The following is a 20,193-nucleotide window of genomic DNA, read 5'->3' as shown; positions in this document are numbered from 1 at the left end:
GTTGGGAGTCTGTGGATTTCCATTCGTGAACATGATGAGAGGGAAAGACTGGTAGAAACTGAGTGAAGATGGCAGCCCTCCATGGGCCTGGGTTTCCCCATTAGATGTGCAAGTTCTTGCCATCTCAGGGAAATGGCCCCTCTATTCTAGTATATTTCAAGTGCATCCCTGTTTCTCTGCTCCCCGGCCTCGCCAAAGTCTGCACCATTTCCTCACCTTGCCTTCATCCCCTCCCTGGTCTAGTTTCAGGGTATCTTAACTCTTCTCCTATCTTCCTCTGGTAGGTAGGTTGCTCACTGAGACCTTCATGAGCCTCTCTTTTGTTCCATCCAATCTCTCTTGACATGGCTGTGTCCTGTGTTGAGGATGCTGAGCAACCCTCCCTCCTGAGACCTTATTTTCTTGGCTCCTGTGACTCCATGCTCTGTACCCCTTGCACCTCATGTGTTCCCCCCACCCCAGCCTTTGCCCCCTGCGTGTTGGTTCAAGCTCTTCCATCCAGCCATGTAGTTTTGAAGTCCCTAAGAGATTGGTCTAGGACCACTGGTTCCTAAGTGCCAGTTGGTCTCTGATCTCACCTTGCTGTTAAGCTCCAAGTCTGCACATCCAACAGCTTCTCCACTTGGGTACTTCAAGAACATCTGAAATGTATCTAGCCTAAAACCACACTGTCTTTGTTTTTGTTTTTGATTTTTAACCACCTGACCCTGAACCAGTGGTTCCTGATTCTGTGATTAACACAACATTCAAAGTGGGAATCATCCTTGGTTGGGAATCATCCTTGCTGATTGGGAATCTACTGTGTGCCAGGCACTGCCACCATGTAGGTGACCATCTAGAAGGAACAGATGTTAACCAAACGCACAAATGGTGCATTCTCCTTCCTTCCTTACTGGCCCTCCTTCCTTACTCATGCAAATATCCCCAGTACTGTTGGGGTCACCTTCTAAGTTTTCACCTTCAGTTGCCCCCCCTTGTCCAAGTGTGGGGCCCATCTCCCTGAGCTCCTGAAGTAGTCATTCAGCCAGTGTCCCTGCTTTCCATGGTGGCCCCTAGAATCTGTTCTACCCACAGCAGCCAGGATAACACATTCAAGGGCTTCCCACTGCTCCTGGGGTGAAGAAAACCCTGAACACATGCCACACTTGCCCCTGCCTGTGGCTCAAGCCTCTTTGCCAGCCACACTTTCTCTTTCACTTGGCCCTCTGCAGGTTCTAGAACATGCCATGTTCTGACCCGAGGGCCTATGCACATGCTGTGCCCACTGCCAGGACTGGTCCCAACTTCTCTCTCTCCATCCCCATGTTAACTCTGGCCCTTCTGATCTTGGCCCATGTGGCACTTCCCCATGGAACCGAGGCTAAATTGGAACACCCTCCTTTATATTCTCTCATGGCATTATCTATTCTTTTTGCAAGCATGTGTTGCATTTATAAACTTTCATACATTTGTACATTTGGTTAACATCTGTTCCTTCTGGATGGTCACCTACATGGTGGCAGTACCTGGCACACAGTAGATTCCCAATCAACACTTATTGGCTGAATACCTTTCAACCTCACCCGTAGGCAGTGGTGTTTGGCTACTTGGTATAGGACTCTGATCATGGGTCAAAGGTCCAGTTGGGGCCAACACACATTTCTTGCCCTTGGCCCTCCTGTGTCTCAGGGAACAAGTATAGCTCATACTTCCTGAGTAATGTAGGGACTGATTTTGGATTCCAAGATTGATCAGTTCTTCATTTGAGATCTTTCACACACACACACACACACACACACACACACACACACACACAACTCTTATTTTCCACCTTTCTTTGTAAGGAATTTACGTGAAAAAAAAGCCTTTTATGAAAATGACTTGGCCTTGGGGTAAGTTATTTAAAGAATTCATACTTGGAGAGAAAAAGTTTTTTTTTTTCCCCCCTATTTGAAAAAAAAAGAGAGAGCAAGAGAGAGAAGGTCATTATTTTTCAAGGATGTTGGATTTCTGCAGCTGCCGAAAAGTTCACCTGGCTGGGAGCTCTTCTGCACACGTGGAACCATCGTTTCCAGTTGGAAAAGATGGCTTTTCTACAAACAGACCCTTTGCTTTGCTTGAAAAAAAAAAAGTGTTGGGAACCTGTTGATTTTATTGCAGAGCACAGTGTGTGTAAGTCTGTGTGTGCAGACTTCTGAAGCTACGCCTTAAAACCCACTGCTGGCTCACTGGTTGTTCATATTTCCTCTTCCATTGCTTTTCCCCACGTTGACTCTGAGTCTGTGCGGCACTATCCCCAGGTCCTTGGTTGTGACAGTGACAGGTTGACAAATCTGTGCCATGCATCCATGTTTGTATTCCCTTCCTGGAGCCCCATAGTGATTGGTTTTTATGAAATGGTGACTCAGAATATAGGGTAGCATTCCTGTTCATGGCAGTGTTCTATGGTGTGGAAGTACACATCCAATGGTACACATCACCATTCATACTCCAATGGTGAAAAAATGAATCCTTAGTTCCAAAACGGGGAAGTGCGAATGAAATCTAGTAGGTAGTTTAAGGACTGACCCTCTCATTGTAGGCTCTATGCATTTGTGTCTAGTCAAGAAAATGGAGACAATGCTAGGTGTTCCTAACTAGAGGGATTTCACATGGAATTGGTTATAGCCGTGCTCAAGTCGGAATGAGCAGAAGGGGGAGCTGGGGTACCCAGGAAACAGCTGTTGCCTGAGGGCTGGGGTAAGAAAAGGAAGAGGTGCTTTTCTAGGACCAAAGAGCTTGGGGTAAGTGTCTGAAGGGGTATCAGACCACCAAGGGGTGTAGCCAAGCTGGTGTTACTACGGATGTACCTCTGAGGGGTTAGGGGAGCTGGGCTAGGAGTGTCCCAGGAGCTGGAGGCTGGATCCATATGGTCCAGTAGTACTGCTTGAACAGTGCCACCCTGAGCTGAGAACACAAGGAGCCTCTTCTCTCCATCTGGTCCCCCTCTGGTCTCCCTCTAGTGCCCCCTGTTGGTGAGCTGAACAGAAAGTCAACTGGCAAAGGGGTCTGGGAAATGTAGTTTGCAGGCTTTCAGCCCCAGAGCACAGTGCAGAAGGGGAGCTGAGAGACAAAAGGCAAATTACGCATGCATGGAAAACAGAGACCTTTCTATTAAGTGGCATCAGGGTCAGGCCCAGGTGAATATCTGGAGCTCTCAATTCCCAACCTGAGGGTGTTTTCTTTTCTTTTCTTTCCTTTTTTTAAATATAATTTATTGTCAGGTTAGCTAACATACAGTGTATACAGTGTGCTCTTGGTTTTGGGGGTAGATTCCCGTGATTCATTGCTTACATACAACACCCAGTGCTCATCCTAACAAATGCTCGTCACCCATTTTCCCCTCTCCCCTCTCCCCTGTCTCCCCCCCATCAACGCTCAGTTTGTTCTCTGTATTTAAGAGTCTCTTATGGTTTGCCTCCCTCTCTGTTTGAAACTTTTTTCATTACACCTCATGGTTGCTTATTTTTGGAACGTGGGGCTATTGGATATACAGTTGAAACAACACATCTTACTGTTTCTCATGCTGTAGCAGTGGTGGCATTGGTGAGGGTCTGTGTGCAGAAAGCCCGCTCGCGGCAGCACTAGGTGTCTCCCTGCAAGGAGACGGATTTGTACTGTTTTCCAAGCTCTAATGAAAAGCATTTGGTTTTCATTCTTCTATCCAATGTGAAATGTTATGAATGTTTCATGGTTTAAGTAGACAACTTCACGTACAGTCATGTTTTATGTTCTATCACGTTTGGGATGATTAAAATATTCCCCCCTCTGGAATGTTGGAAGGTTACATTGGGATGTTGAGCAGGAGTTATAGGCCACTCCCTCACTCTTCTTGAAGCTGTTGTTTCTGTATTATTTTAATTTATTGTTGCATGGTTGAGGATAGCCTTGAAGAAATTTGTTCATGCCCCCTGGACCCAGGAAGAAATATCAAAGGCAACAAGCTGATTGATGAGTGTCTAGACTAGAGGTGCTGGTAGATGGAGAATATGAGCAGCTAGACCCCATAGAGCACATATGAGCATCCAAGTTTCCTGTTTGTTTCCAGGATCAGGCAAAGCCTAGAAATTAGTGTTTAGACCCTAATATGCGGTTAACTACCACAATAATAGTAATGCAATGCTAAAGACAGAAATCAGACTAGTGGCATGACTTGGATGTGGTATTCTATATCTGATCCCATGTTGGAGGCTGAGCACGCATCTCTTAGTTACTACCCACATCCACCCTAAGAGAGAGGAGTAATTATCACCTTGGTTTATTGATGAGGGAAGTGGCCCATGGTCACCCTGCAAGTCCATGGGCAGATTCCAACCAGCTCTATCAGATGTCAGAGCTGTGGGCCTCTCAGGACCAGGTTGGCCACCTCCTTCTTAGGTGGAGGAAGCCACTTTTGAGAATATAATTCTGGAACATTTATGTTAAGTTTCTAAAAATTAATCTTGATATTAATTAGGAAGTTCAACGAGTTTAACAAAATTCATTCAGCTAAGTATAATTCTGGAATTCCTACTGTGCACCAGACAGTGCCACGTAGGCACTGTGGTGGGTCCAGAGGGTGACGCTTGGGCTCGTGAATTCACAGTCGACCCCAGTAGGCAAGCATCGACCCTTAAGATTGGCTGACCGGATCTCCCACCAGCAACAGGCCACGGCGGGGTGGGGTGCTCTCAGGCACTCTTCGTGGACCCCAGAGCCTCACTGTCCTGCTTGATCTGGTCTGGGAGGCTCTGCTATTCCCACAGTTAGGTGTGTTCTCTAGATTTGAATGAGCTTTTGATGTGGCAGTCCAGAAAATAAAAAATTAAAAACAATCTGTTTACATGTCCTGCATGGTAGCCCAGGCAGCCTACATGAGGGGGGGAGCCACACACTCTTGGTGCCTTAGATGGGTTGCCAGGGAGACCTCTCTTGGGGCTTGTGCCATCAGGCAAATGAGTGGGTCTTACCTGCCAAACAGCACCTCTCTTATTCCAGAAGCTACTGTCACCATCTTTGACCTCACACGTCCTTTCTAACCCAGGCCACTTGCTGTCCTCCTTTTCTGATTCTGCCCCACTCTTGCCCTCCCCATGTTATGCTGGCTGCCCAGCCCTCCTTGGACAGAAAGACCATCTAAGGCTGCTGACTTGGGACACAGGGTAGGATTTTTCTGGAATTCTTTTTGATGCGTGTTTAATTTTAGGCTCTTTGGTGTTGCAGAAGGTTCCTAGCCAATAGAAGTGAACAGAATTCATGATCACATTTGCCATAAAACATTACTGAAAACACTGCCTTGTGGGGTGCCTGGGTGACTCAGTCGGTTCAGCGTCTGACTTCGACTCAGGTCGTGGGCTCTGTGCTGACAGCTCAGAGCCTGGAGCCTGCTTTAGATTCTGTGTCTCCCTCTCTCTCTGCCCCACTCCTGCTTGGGCTCTTTCTCTCAAAAATGAATGTTAAAAAACAACAACAACAACACTGCCTTGTACATCACCAAGAGGACCCCATGTGAAGTCTTATTGTATCTTTATTTTAGAGGTTGGTGTTAGGTCAATACTGCTTTTCCCTGAGGAATGGTATTTTTCCACCTGTCAGAGGAGAGCGAGAAAACTCACAAGCACGCATGTTTACCTTTACAAAAAAAAAAAAAAGTTTTCCCTCATTTCAGAACACTCAGAACCAAATGCTGAGGCAGAATGGATGGACTGGACCATTGACCCTGGAATCCCCATGAAGTGGGTTCGAGGCCCAGAGCTAGGTATTTAACAAACGTCTTTGTGCCTGGGCTTGTTTGTCTGTGACTCCGGCTGCGAGGAGAGGAAACCAGCAGTGTGGGTAGCAGTGCCTGGTGCTCTGCGTGCCTTGGGCTAACATCCCACAGTGATGGTTTTTTTGTTTTGCTTTGTTTTGTTTTTTTTGGTAGTTTAGAGCAAGTTTGCAGGAGGGCAGAGAGAGAGAAAGAGAGAGAATCCCAAGCAGGCTCCGTGCTGTCAGCTCAGAGCCTGATGTGGGGCTCGAACTCACAAACTGAGATTGTGACCTGAGATGAAACCACGAGTTGGCCGCTCAACCCACTGAGCCACCCAGGCGCCCCCACCCCCACCCCCACCTCCACCACAGTGATTTTTATCACCAGAGCTGCCATAGTGACCTTGTTAGCATATTTGGATTTTTTTTTTTTTTTTGGTTATTAATGTCTCTAATTTAATTTCAATCTATTTTGGGGGTAAGTCACTTTAAATCTTTTATGCTCAGCGGTAAATCGTGAGGGTGTGTAGAGTCTCTCTTGCTCTCTGTCCTCATTTCCCCCACACAGTGTTCCATCAGCCAGAGCTGGATCCTATTTCAGTGGAAGTTGAGGGAGTGGCCGTTTTTATAAATTCCACCCTTGGCCTATTTCTCATGCCACTCAGAGGGAGGAAACTCACCTGTCAGCCCTCAAAGACTGTGCAAGGGTGTGTTTTGCACCGAGCTGGGATATCCAGGTATGTCACTGTCCCGCTCCAGGGGATGTCACCTCATGGGGTGCTGGCTCCGCCAGAAGACCCCAAATGCCCCTTGCAGTGGACGCACCATCCCACTGTCCCACACATATCAGTTCCTCATGGGGAGTGATAGCCTGGCTCCTGGAGGCTGTGGTTGGGACCTTAGCTGCAGGCTAGGGGAGCACGCAGAGACCCAACACAGAGACTGTGTTCCTTACATGCTGGCAAGGCAAGTGTGATCTTATCTGTCCCCAGTGCTCACACTTGGCTGGTGCATTTCCTCCAGAAAACCTTCAGATGGAATAATTGCTCTCTAGGAGCGATTCTCTGAAGGGTGCCCTCGGATAGCCTAGGGCTGTTTGTTCCCAGAGGAACCAGGTGTGAAAACAAGAAGGTTCTCACCAAAGTGATTCCCTGGGGGGAACCTTATCTTAAAAATCAAAATCCTCACACCCAAATTGTGGCTGGGAGGACTGCCTTACTGTCTCAGAAGGTTTCTCTGTGGACAGTTGTGTTCCTGCAATGGTGAGCCCGGGCCTGCCCCCTCCTCCTCCTAACTGCAGCATGGATTGTGTGCTCCCTCTGCTGAACTCCCCGTGGCTCCCTCATTTCCTCCTCACCAGCTTTGAGAGGAAGACTCAGGCGACCCGCCTGGGGGGGATACCCTAGCTGTAGCCTCCGCAGGCTCCTCTGTCTCCTTGAACAACAGCAGTCAAGCTAAGCTTTACCGAGCACTTACTATGAGCCAGGCGCTCTGCTAAGGGCTTACATCTGGGATCTCCTTTCAGCCCCACAGCAGCCCCTTGGGGAAGGAGCTGTGATTCTCCCTGCTTCATTGATGAGTCATCAGAGACTAAAAGAGGGTGAGAGATTTATCCTAGGTCAGACAAAACAATCGGGGAGCCAGGATTGGAATTCATGTGTTTTGTCTTTAAAACCACATCTTTAACCACAAGGCAACTGCCCACTGCCACCGTCAACATGCTCCTCATCATAATACAGGTGCCATTTATTGAGGACTCATAACATTCCAGGGAAGGTAGTAAGCGTTTGATACACATTTCACTTAATCACTGCACACCGGGGCTGTGGGTGTGGTTATTCTGATTGGAAAGATGGTCACATCAGGCTTGGAGAGAGTCTGCAACTTGCCCAACATCCCACCCACTGGCTCTTGGTTAAGCTGAGCATGCCCTCTGGTCTGCCCCAGACCACAGTCCTCCTTTGAATTCTTGTCATCAACTCTGTGGCCCTCAGGGCGCAGACCTCCCTGCCCTCTGTGCTCACTCTGGGCAGTGGGGCCTACACTGCCCCCATCCTGCCAGTGTGGATCCCCCTGCCAGCACTGGAAGGGATTCCTTGCCCCAGGGCTTAGGAAGGTCTCAGCGGTTTGGGTGCAAATCACCCATCATCTGTGTCTCAAGATGAGAATGAGGGCTGGGTAGCCTTCCTCTGACCACAGGTAAATACTTTGCAACATGTCATAATGGCACCCAGGGCTTCTGATGGGATTGCCTTTACCCTGTGCTCAAGAGAGCTGGAGAAAACCCGTGGTCAGCACAGCTAGGTGAATGTCTGTTTCTGGAGTCTTCCGCTGTGCCCGTGTGCCCAGGTGCAGACATTCTTGTATCTGGACATTGAGTGCTATGTGTGAGAAAAGTTGACGTTTCTGGCTTGCATGACAACAAGGTTAAGTCTGAATCTTTCCTGTAACTCTGTAAGCATGTTGGACCAATTCCTAGCACTGACACCAGTCTCGGACTTCTCGGCCTGAAGCGCTGTCTGTCCTTGGTCTCGAAGGGCCCAGTGGCCTTGGGCACCTGCCCCCATTTCCTCTGCCATGTCTGTTTTCTCTCTAACTTGCTTCTCCTGCTGGCACAAGCTGGTTTGCCTCTCCCTTGGCACAAAGGTGACCTGAGGTCTTCCCTGGAAATGAAATTGGTAGAATCACGGAGCAATTCAGGGATGGCTTCTGGCTGTTAAACTCTCACACAGAATATTTTGTGATCCATGTGTTGTTTTTCCTTGGGAAATACCTAAATACTCTATTTTTAAACTAAAGAAATATTTAATTCATGCGGAGTTTGTTAATTTACAACTGAGATTTTTTTTTTAGCTTGCCAAGAGCAAAACTCATAACTAAAATGACAATTTATGTATTTGCTCAACATTTTCAGTAACCCCAAATTCTTATGATAAATAGTGATGTGAATATTCTAAAAGTCCCACACATAGAATGCCCTTTGTTTTGTCTTTTTCTCTTCCTCCTCTTGTTCTAGAAAAGACTTGGTCTGGGGGTGGGGGTGGTGCCTGGGTGGCTCAGTCGGTTAAGCATCTGACTTCGGCTCATGGTTTGTGGGTTCAAGCCCCACATCCGGACTCTGTGCTGACAGCTCAGAGCCTGGAGCCTCCTTCGGATTCTGTCTCCCTCTCTCTCTGCCCCTCCCCCACTCAGGCTCGCTCGCTCTCTCTCTCTCTCTCTCTCAAAAATAAATAAACATTAAAAAAAATTAAAACAAAAAAGACTTGGAGTATCTTCCATAAGTACATAGAATTTTCTTTTTTAATGGATAATTGGGGCAAAGGGAAAATAAATGTAAGAAAAATAATATGAAGCCAGAGATTGAAAATCTACCCAGTCAGCACCAGCTCCAGCAGTGTGCTGGCAAACAAGACCACAGGGTGAACTTAGAATGATCGCTGGTATCTGTAGCAGCCCGAGAGGGCCAGGGGCCCCACAGGCTGTGGTCTGTCCTCATCAGAGGGGTGAGGGCCGTTCCCACAGTGGCTGGAGACGGCGTATTACCGAGCCCAGCATGGAAGGCCCCGCAGATGGCTGCACACCTGCCCAGCTTGAACTTTGACCTCTCCCATGAGATCTGGATCCAGCACCCTTGTTATTCTGAAATTGGTATTGTTCTTCTTCCTTTTCATGATGCTTACAACTCGTGAATATTGGTGTTGATGAAGCGTGTCTGTTAGGGCATATGTATGCAGTTTGTGGCATTAAAGGTAAAAATGTATTACGGTTCTGTTCTCACTATAGGGAAGGAATAACCATTGCGGAGCTACTGGTAGAGTGGCTGACGAGAGGGAGGAGAAGGGAGGAGGCAAGCTTCCGTTCACCCTGCTGTTCCCCTCCGCCACTACCCCCCAGGAAGGACACGGGCATGGAGAGGGAATACAGGTCCTTGGTCTCTTATCTGCAACTCCCAAATCCAGGATTTTCGACACTCATTTTGTGGAAGGCCTGCCCTGCCCTGATAGGAGCCTATGGAGCATCTCTCCTGACCCCCTTTTTCTCGTTTCTCTGCAGAATTAATAGTGCCTTTGATAACCACTCGCTGCCCTAGACCTCAGGGAAACTATTCAGTATGTGGCACACGCACCGCATGGCCTTGCAAAATCTGAAAAATTCTGAATTCCTGCAACCTATCTAGCTGCAGGAGTTTGGATCAAGGCGTCGGGCCTCTGCCCTTGAATGCGGGGACAGGACAGAGCACTGGGGTGTGTCTCTGAGTCCCCAGCCAGCCTGGCATGGTTCTGGCCTGACAGACCAAATTAGCAACGCTCGGTGAGGGGAGTGCAGGCAGCCCGGAGGGATAATTATGCTATAGCTGCTGCAGGGCCTGGAACAAGCTAGAGACCATCCAAGGGGAAGGAGCACTATCACTGAAGGCTGCTCAGAGTCGCCGTGCACGCTGTGTGTGCAGCATGCAGCAGCAAAGTCAGTTTCATCATGCTCAACACAGAATCCTTTCCTGCTAAGCTTTCTTCGACCCTCCTACTGTTATAAGTTCAGATGGCAATGAGGACCATGTTGGCACACATAGGGCAGCTGGAGAGAGTCAGAGCCGAGGGGGGAAGCTTTGGGTTCTAGGGCCGAATTCACCACTGCCCAGTACTTGGCTTCAGCTTTGTTATGTGGGAAACAGGGATTCCACTCACTCATTCATTCATCCATGCATTCATTCATTCATTTACTCACGTGTGCATTCATTCAATGAATATTTATTTCACACCAAGTCCTATGCCAGGGGCTGGGGGGTGGGGTGGACAATGAATGGAAGAAATGAGACCGTCTTAGTGAAAATCCTTTAACAACCACAGAGCACCTGACCATTGTGTTGTACCTGTTACTTAGTATTCTGGTCATATGCCAACCCCCAGCATCGTGCCCGTTGTGACAGCCTATTTATTAGCTCTCTGTGGCCCATCAGGGAGGGAGGGGCAGGTCTTAGGAGTCCTACTTTGTGCTTGAAAGACTGATGCTCCAGTGCAGCATTTTGATCTGTTGAATGTCTGGGAGCAACCCTGCCGTTCTGGTCTGGGAGTGATGGGCTACTCTTCTTTGAGACTGTTCAGCTCTTACGTGTTTGAGCTCGCCATCTTCCAGAGAGATATTGCCAATGTGTCCTCAGGGCCACGCTGAAACTGTAGCTCTTCTCACGTGAGAACCTGAAAATATAGGACACTTTGCAAAGAGAAGTACTGAGCAGCCCACTTGGGGAGGAATCTGCAGGTGAGAACAGGAGTTGGTGACTCCAAGAGGGGAGTTATCAAGAGGGGAGTTAGCACCATGAGACAGAGCACCATGTGGCTCCTGGCCGGTTGCCTGGGAGCACGTGGGTGTGCTCGTGACAACAGAGCTCTTGCTTGGTAGCCCGTCACTTCCACAGTGTTGAAATGGGAGCAAGGGGGTTTGTTGCAAATTTCCAAGTTGGACAGATCGGTCTGATCCAGGCCATGAGCACCCAGCAAACAAGCACCCTGAGCCCAGAATTTGGAGATCATGTGTGGTCCGTCTTGCTTGCGTTCAGAGATGATCTGGTTGGTGAAGATAGGTATATGGGTATTGATTTTATAGATATGTGGGTACAGATTTTACAAAGAGATTTTTAACAAGTGGCCTCTTTCATTCTGACTGCATGCAAGGCAGTGCCATCTGGGACCTTGCCTGTTGACTTGAAATGGACTCTTCCTTCCCTCGCTCCACTGCTGAGGCCCAGAAGTCTCAATGGAGGTGTGCCTGGCTCTGGGCGAGGAGAGACCCATCCTGTGGGGCCAAGGCGTTCATGTTTTTCATCTTGTATTTCTGTGGCTAACTTTGTTCCCCCATGCCTTCTGTATTGTTGAGAGTTTAAAAGTGACCTCTGTATTTTTCTCAAACTCAACATTTTAAGTGAATAGAGTAATTCTAGTTTATTATATACATTTGAAAACTACAAATGGAAAAGAAAAACGAAGATCATATGTTCCCTATCATTCACGTTTTAGTTATGTTCTACCCAGGTTGGTTGGTTGTCTGTCCATCTGTTTATCTATTTTTTATTTTTAAATTTATTTCCTCCTCCTCCTTCACCTGAAGATACTTGTGTGCTGAATCTTTGCAGAATTGGGACCGAACTGTATATGCAGATTTATTCCTGCTTTTCTCTACATCACTAAATCACCTTCACAAACATGCCTTTCACAGCTACATATTGTGTTCCCATTGCTGGCTCTCTCTGTGGTTGGATGTTTAGATTGCTTTTCAGTTTTCACGATTGTAAATTATATCATACAGAGTATTCTTGTTTGTTCATTATGACCCATATCTCAGGCTATTTTGTAGTGTGCATTTGGGGCCCTGGAATGATCAGGTCACTTTATGAAGCCAGTTTGTGCATATGGGGCTGGGTTCGCTGCATGAAAGTTGTAGCAGGGCTGACTTCTGTATGGTTTAGTGCTGAAAATGGGAATGATAGCTAACAAATTTAAGCACTGCCTTTCTATTTACATTTGGATCCTGAAAGTACACACTATTCATACCACACTTTGGTGTCGGTCAGAGGGGTTTTCACCAACAAAGTCTAGGTTGCCCTCTCATGGCAGCTTGAATGCCTAGGCACTGTGATATGGGCTCTAATTAATAACAACACCTGCTTATCAAAGTGAGACCTTACAGGGCATCAGTTTATCTAAAGAGTCAGAAGAGGGGTCGCCTAGGTGGCTCAGTCAGTGAAGCGTCCAACTCTTGATTTCATCTCAGGTCATGATCTCACGGTTCATGAGATCTAGCCCCATGTCAAGACAGCACAGAGCCTGCTGGGGATTCTCTCTCCCTCTCTCTCTGCCCTCTTCTGTGCACACATAGACACACACACACACACACACACACACACACACACACTCTCTCTCTCTCTCTCTCTCTCTCTCTCTCTCTCTCAAAAATAAATAATCTAAAAAAAAATCCGAGAGTCAACAGAAGATTAACCTTTCCCTGTGTTGAGGAAAGGACACACTTACTTGCATTTTGGCTGGGATGTGTGTGGCATGCAATATTTTTTTCTGATTATATTTTGTTTTCCTTTGAAATAATGCTTTGTGATTGCTAATGTTTATGGCTCTTTACTCACGACTCTCAGAACGGTGGCCAGAATGCCACCTCCCTGGGTCCCAGCCGTCAGCAGTGGGTAGAACCCTTTCTATGCCGTTAACCTGAGGTGCTTTCTGATCTCTCCCCACTGGGCCTAGGCTGCCTTTTCCTCCGCCAACTGTGTCCTGCTGTCTGCCTTCCTCTGATGGGACAGATTTTCTCTTCCCTGATTTTCAGTCCCTTTTGCCTCCTCGGCTGTGATGTGGACAGGTGTGAGCCGTCTTCTGCCCATCGGCTCCACCTGTATCAAGTGAGCTCAGGTCCCTCACCCCCCACCCCATGACAGTGGAGGTCCATCTCCTGGCCACTGGAGACTGACCATTCTCTGTGGGAGGCTCAACAGAAGGCAGGCTTCCCTTATGGCTTTGGAAATCAAAGTGCCAAGGACTGCATGAATGTCTCCGTTGTCTTCTAGAAAAGAAGAAGCCAAGGAGGGGCAGGCCGTCCCAGGACTGGCGGGAGCGGAGGAACGCCATCCAGCTCACCAACGAGCACACGGTGGAGACCCTGGTGGTGGCCGATGCCGACATGGTGCAGTACCACGGGGCAGAGGCCGCCCAGAGGTTCATCCTCACGGTCATGAACATGGTGAGTCTCCAGTCAGTGTTCTGACCCAGGGGGGCTCTGTTTCCTCCTGGATGAATGCTCTGTCATTGTCTTTTCCCCAGCTAAGGAAGAAGCTGGGCTGAGGGCTGGAGACACACACAGCCCTGTGACCCCTGAGTAGGGAACTGAAGGGCTTCCCAAGGGAGAGGGCCCACCCATCGCCCCTGCCCTCGTGCGTTGTTTTGGCGCCTGGGTTTGCCCCGTGGTTGTGCCCTGCCTGCCACTCTTATCAGAGGTTTGCCAAAACCTTTGTTGAGTGCTAGACCCCCTGGATTTGAAGTTGAGTGAGTCAGTGCCCATTTTAAGGAGTCAGTGGTCTAGTAGAAACAATCAGGATCAAATTTTAATGTGAATCGGTTCTTGCCGTGTGCTGTGAGGGCTGGGGGAAAGCGCGGGGGGAGGTTATCTGTTTGAGTGTACCAGGGAAGGAGCTCAGAAGCCTGTGTCTACATCTGACTCAATGAATGAGGATAGAGGGAAATCTTCACATGATGGCTGGGCAGGGGAGGGGCTGCACTCCTCACAGTGGAGACACAGAAAGACTTTTGCATGCATCCCAATTCTACCTATCCATCCGCTCTCCTAACAAGCATCTCTGAAGACCACTGGCACTACGTTAGGTGTTGGAGATACAGGTGCACAACAGACCTGGTCCTTCCCTTGGGAGGTGGTGGTATCGGCAGACAGATAAAACATCATCTTACAGTAGAATTATCTGCAAGGGGCCACTGGGGTCCAGGTGGAGGGCTGCTGAGCGATCATCCTGCATGATGGGCACTTTGGGAAAGAGCTGACCTTTGAGCTGAGCGAGAGTGAGGGTTTGCAAGATCAGGGTAGGGGTGACAGGTCTCGCAGCAGGTGCGGCAGGGGCTGCATTTGTGGGCGGGGGGGGGGTGGTGGTGTGTGGTATGATGTGGCTGCAACAGGGAATAGGGGAGCCTTAGGGGAACAGTTGGGGAGAGCTGGTAGACATCCTGAGCAGTGGGGCCGCTGAAGGGGGAAGGGAGGAACGGCCCCAGCAGCTGTGCCCCGCCTGGGGGAGGGGGGCATTGGAGTTGGAGAACGTGTCGGGGAGAGGGAGCTAGGGGGCAGGAGTGAGGGTGGAGGTGGGGGTCAGGCAGGGAGGAGGGAGGTGCTGGCCTGGGTTTCTGAGAAATATGCCTGAGTTCTTCATTTGCACAAACCCAAGTCCTCCTGGTGGCTGCTTAATGATGGGCTGCTGTGCTTTGTCCTGCCCTGAGGAAACCCGGGAGGACGGCTGGTGGGGCTGGCTCCACACCAGACCCTTTCATCTGTAGTTAATTTCATCTCATTTATTGTTTTTAATTGTCCAGAGTACGAGTGCCAAGAGTAAACACTCATTATGGCAACTAAAGTAGTAATGAGGCAAAGCTTCTACTTTGATATTTGCTTTCATAATTTTATCGTCAGCACAGCGGCAGCTGTTTTTTTATCACAGGCAGGGAGGGGGAGGTACGTGGCAGTGTTGCCCCCCACCCCCCCCCGCCCCCCAAAGCTGTAAGGCTGAAGGACAGAGACTGAGTGGTCCTCTTGCTTGGCTTTAATTCCGCGGCCTTGGCTTCTCTTCCACTGCTTGTACTAAGACGTTGGAGGCTCCAGATCCCATCGCTGAGGGCAAATCTGGGGCCAGCCACATTAAATTGGGATTTAGATGTTTTCTGATGAGGCCTGCCTAATAAGAGCAGTGCCGCTGTGGTGAGAGGCATATGGCATGTGTATGCTAATACTGAGCCCTCCAGTCACCTCCCGTGGGGGCTCTTGGCTGGGGTGGCGAGACCAGAGAGCAAATGAAGACGGAGTCTCCTGACCCAGTCACACAGACTCTCAGCACCGAACACTGGTTTCCGTCGCTCTAGCGGTGGTTAGCTCTTCAGCAAGTTTAACGGCGGGTTGCATTCAGACGCTGCCCCTTGTTTGGAACGAGACCCCCCTCCACCACTACCATCCTTCAGTCCCTCAAAACCCTAGTTTTGAAAGAATTCCAAAGAATTCTGTTCTTCCTGTGGCTGTTGTAGCCAAGGGATTTCTGTTAGGAAGTAAGATGATCTTTAAGCCAGGAGGATGGGAAAGGATTGTGGTCGGGATGAGGAACCCTGTCATTAGCCAAGCCTTCAGGTGCCGTGAGCGGGAAGGTGAGGCCAACCAGCCCATCTCTCTCCCGCCAGAGTGTTTACTGTGGGGCTGCAGGATGGAAATGGCTCTGTGTGCCTAGCTTCTGTGGATTCGGGGGAGTCTGCTGGAGTGGCTGCCACCTTCCTTGCAACACGTTTCTCTCCAGGCTGAGGGAAGTAGCATCATTGGGTCTCACTTGGGTCTCTGGGTAGAGACCTGCCAGTCCACGCTTGCCACTCTGACCCTTGAGGCTAAATCTAGGCAGGCTTCTGGGCACTTGTGGGGACTTGGTGTATGAAAACACGTTCAAAGCTGGGGGAATATGGTGTTACGTGTCGGCTCCCAGTTTTCATAGCGTCTCATGGTTGTGACGTATGAATTAGATCGGTGTCCGTCAGTGGCCTGATGGCACGTGTTTGAGAGGAGGGAAAGGAGTGGATGTCCATGATGAGTGGCTGGGTTTTTTCTCCCCATCATCTGACCTGGTGGATTTCATTGTTTGCCCATCTTACAGAGAAGGAAGTGGAGCCTTGCGGGGGGAGTGACACAGTCAGGGTGCACGGCCAGTGAGCGAGTATGTAGCGGGGCGAGCACGCAACACCAGGGCTGAGGGACCCCTGTCTCACCTGTTCAAGGTGACAAGCATGTCTGGGTCCTGTTGTTTCTCTCCCTCTCCTCCCTGGTCTGCCCATCGTTACCTTTAGCCTTGACGACTGCAGGAGCCACCTTGCTGGGCTCCTCACTTTCATTTTCTTCTCTCTTGAATCCTTGTCCCAGAATGGCCAGCAAGAGGTTCATCCAACAGAGTTAGGACTTTGTCACTAAGCAGCCCTAAGCCCTTCTGTGGCTTCCCGTGCAGTTGATGCAGAATGCCCCTGTTTTGCATGGCCCTCCCAGGCTGTACAGTGGAGACCTGCCCGATTCTCCTGGACTTTATTCACTTCTCCACCTCAACACCAAACTGTCATGTGGGCCACTGTTTCTCAGCTGCCCCAGGCTCTTCCCTCACCCTCTTTGGGCTCTCTTTGTCAGGAATGCTCTTCTCCCTACTCCTTATCAAGCTAGCTTCTCTATCTTTAAAGCCTCTGGGTAAATATCCCCTCAGAGGGGCTCTTCTTATAGATCCCTCTGAAAAGGCCAACCTGTTTTCTTTCTTTTTTTTTTTTTAAGCTTTCTTTCTTGCTTTCTTTCTTTCTTTCCTTTCTTTTCTTTCTTCCTTTCTTTCTCCTCTCCTCTCCTCTCCTCTCCTCTCCTCTCCTCTCCTCTCCTCTCCTCTCCTCTCCTCTCCTCTCCTCTCCTCTCCTCTCCTCTCCTCTCCTCTCCTCTCCTCTCCTCTCCTCTCCTCTCCTCTCCTCTCCTTTCGACAGAGTGTGTGAGTGGGTCAGAGAGAGGGAGAGAGAGAGAATCCCAGGCAGGCTCCATGCTCTCAGGGCAGAGCCTGATGCAGGGCTCGATCCCACGAACCTCAAGATCATGACTTGGGCTAAAATCAAGAGTTGGTTGGACAGTTTAAGTGTCCAAGGCCAACTTGTTTTCTTTATCATAGCTGGCTGCTTTTGTACTTGGTCCTTATCTTGAGTTATAATTTAATGTTTATTTGCTTTTTAAAAACCATTTTGCTGTGGAGATTTGTTATGCTACTGAATTTAAGCTGGTATAAAATCAATTTAGAGTATTATAACTTTAGGATGTTAAGCATAATCCCTACAGTAAACACAAAGAAAATAGCTACAGAATATACAGAATATAGGAAGAGAAAATGAGACATGAATTAAAACAATTTCACTGTTAAAAAAATCAACTAAACACAAAAAAGTCAACGCAGGAGATGAGGGACAAAAAAGGCTATCAAGTATAGGGGCACCTGTTCAAGGTGACAGGCATGTGTGGATCTTTACCTAATATAATATACAAAAAATGAACTTGCAATGGATTAAAGACCTGAACATATAAGAGCTAAACTATAAAACCCTTAGAAGAAAGCGTAGGGAAAAACATCATGACCTTGGATTTGGCAATGACTTCTTGGCCATGACACCAAAGACACAGGCAACAAACGAAGAAATAGGTAGAGCCGACTTCACCAAATTTAAAAACTTTTGTGCATCAAAGCACACTATCCACAGAGTAAAAAGGCAACTCCTAGAATGAGAGAAAATACTTGCAAATACATATTTGACAATATCCAGAATATAGAGAACTTCTGAAAGTCAACAACAAAGTAAACAACCTTATTGAAAAATCAGCCAAAGGACTTGAATGGACATCTCTCCACAGAAGATCTGGAAGCGGCCTATAAGAGCCAGAAAAGATGTTCAGTGTCGCTGATCATTAGGGAAATGCACATCAAAACCACAATGAGATACCACTTCATTACCTTTAGGATATTTTTATTTATTTACCTGTTTATTTTGAGTAGAGTCGACACACAATGTGACATTAGTTCCAGGTGTACAACATGGTGATTTGACAACTGGGTGAGTTATGCTGTGCTCACTACTGGTGTAGTTACCATCTGTGACCACGCAACACTATTGCAATACCAATGGCTATATTCCCTATGGTGTACCTTTCATTCCCGTGACTTGCTCATTCCCATAACTGGAAGCCTGTATCTCTCGCTGCCTTTCTATCGTTTTGATCGAGATGCTATTATTTCAAAATCTGCGTAATAGCAAGCCGAGTGGATGTGGAGAAATGGAAACTTCATGTGTGTTGGTGTCACGGTAGATTGAGGCAGTGCTTATGGGAAAAAGACCAGTGGTTCTTCCAGAAAAAAAAAAAAGGTAAAAATAGAATTATCATGTCATCTAGCAGTTCTGCTTCTGAGTATATACCCAAAAGAAGGGAAATTAGGGCCATAGGCAGATATTTGTATGTCCATGTTCACAGCAGAATTGTTCAGAGCAGCCAAAAGGAGGAAAAGGAGGAAGTAGCCCAAGTGTCCATGGATGGATAAATGGATAAAGTGTGGTTTATATGTGCTATGGAATATTAGCCTTAAAAAGGAAAGACACAGGCTACAACGTGGATGAATCTTGAAGATATTCTATTAAGTGAAATAAGCCAGTCACAAATACCCAAATACTATATGCTTCCACTTATATGAGGTCCTCAGAGTAGGTCAAATTCATAGAGATAGAAAGTCGAATGGGGGCTGCTGGGGGCTGCCAGGGGCTGGGGGAGGAGGCATGGAGAGTTCGTGTTTAATGGGGACAAGGGTTTAGTTTTGCAAGATGAATGAGTTCTTGGATGCATGGTGGTGATCATAGCACAATAAAGTGAATGCATTTAACACTACTGAACACTATTTAATAGTGGTTAAGATGGTAACTTTTATGTCATATGTATTGACTGCAATTTAGAAAGTTCACTCACTAATTCAGCTCTGTTTACTGGTTACTTCATGTGTGCTAGTCACTCTTCTAGGGTCTGGGGCTAGAATAGGGACCATGACAGGTCCCACTCCTATGGACCTCATGCAGGTCCCTGTTGGAGGGACCAACAGACAGCGCTCAACATGACAATCGGTAAAATTCGTGTGCGAATTTTATAAACTGCGATATGAAGATCCAGGCGATAGCAAGCGAGTGAGGCGGTCAGGACACCTCTGTGAGAAGTGAGTGATGTTCCCCCTAGAAGGGAGGAGGCACTGAGGAGCCAGCCAGTGGAAGTCAGTCTGGCATTTGGGAGGCACAGAAAGAGGAGGTTTCTGGTGGGTGATGGGGGAGGGGACACAGTGAGAGGCCGTGGCAGCTGGCCGACCTCACAGTCTGGTACACCAGGGCATGGAGAGTGGACTTCGCTGCAGGCACGACCGGAAGCTACTTGTAGGGGTTTAAGCAGAAGAGTGGCATGTGCTGATTTGTGTTTTTTAAAAACCCCTCTGGGGGCGCCTGGGTGGCTCAGTCGCTTAAGCCTCTGACTCTTGATTTCTGCTCAGGTCATGGTCTCGCGGTTTGTGAGATCGAGCCCTGCATTGGGTTCCGTGTGCTGACAGTGCAGAGCCTGCCTGGGATTCTCTCTCTCCCTCTCTCTACCCCCCCCACCCCCCGCTCATTCCTGCTCTCTCAAAATAAACAAACATTAAAAAAAAAAAAAACAAAAAAACCCTCGGCCTGACTCGTATCCCAGGAACTGGAGTCCTGCCCCAGGCTCTGTGTCCCCAGCAAACCGCTCATGTGCACGGGTGCACGCGGAGGGAGACGCCTCTGCCAGGCCGGGTCTTTCCGCCAGCAGCAGGCTGCAGAGTGGTCCTCTGGACCTGGCTTTTGTCAGTTTTTCAAATGTGCTGAAGTGCCTTCTTATGTATGTATCTCGGGTTTCCCGCGGTTGGGGATGGTAATGACACAGGAGCAGGAATATTTTCAAGAACAAATTGCCGGCGGAAGCAGGTGGCGCTGACAGCAGAAACCCTGGGTTTGGGCAGCCAGATTGGAAAATGGGGCCCCTCGACGGAGCTTTGGTTGTTTTTAGCTTCCTTAACAACCATGGAGTGAGATGAAAACCTGCGGTGTTCCAGGCAAGCTCTGTTTGGAGGAAAAATGACATCAA

The 20,193-nt window shown here is 48.4% G+C and overlaps 1 protein-coding gene across 1 annotated transcript in view; it reads left to right on the top strand.

The window, feature by feature from the left end:
• Positions 1-20,193, top strand: part of ADAMTS17 (ADAM metallopeptidase with thrombospondin type 1 motif 17) — a 343,084-nt gene that overhangs the window by 49,810 nt on the left and 273,081 nt on the right. The window contains exon 5 of the mRNA XM_042989202.1: positions 13,316-13,488. Coding sequence (XP_042845136.1) covers positions 13,316-13,488 — 173 coding nt within the window. The remainder of the gene's footprint in view (positions 1-13,315; positions 13,489-20,193) is intronic.

Source organism: Panthera tigris, chromosome B3 (genome assembly GCF_018350195.1).
Source record: "Panthera tigris isolate Pti1 chromosome B3, P.tigris_Pti1_mat1.1, whole genome shotgun sequence".
In the NCBI taxonomy this organism is placed as follows: Eukaryota; Metazoa; Chordata; class Mammalia; order Carnivora; family Felidae; genus Panthera; species Panthera tigris.
The sequence above is the reverse complement of the archived record's forward strand: the minus strand, read 5'-3'. Positions and strand labels throughout refer to the sequence as shown.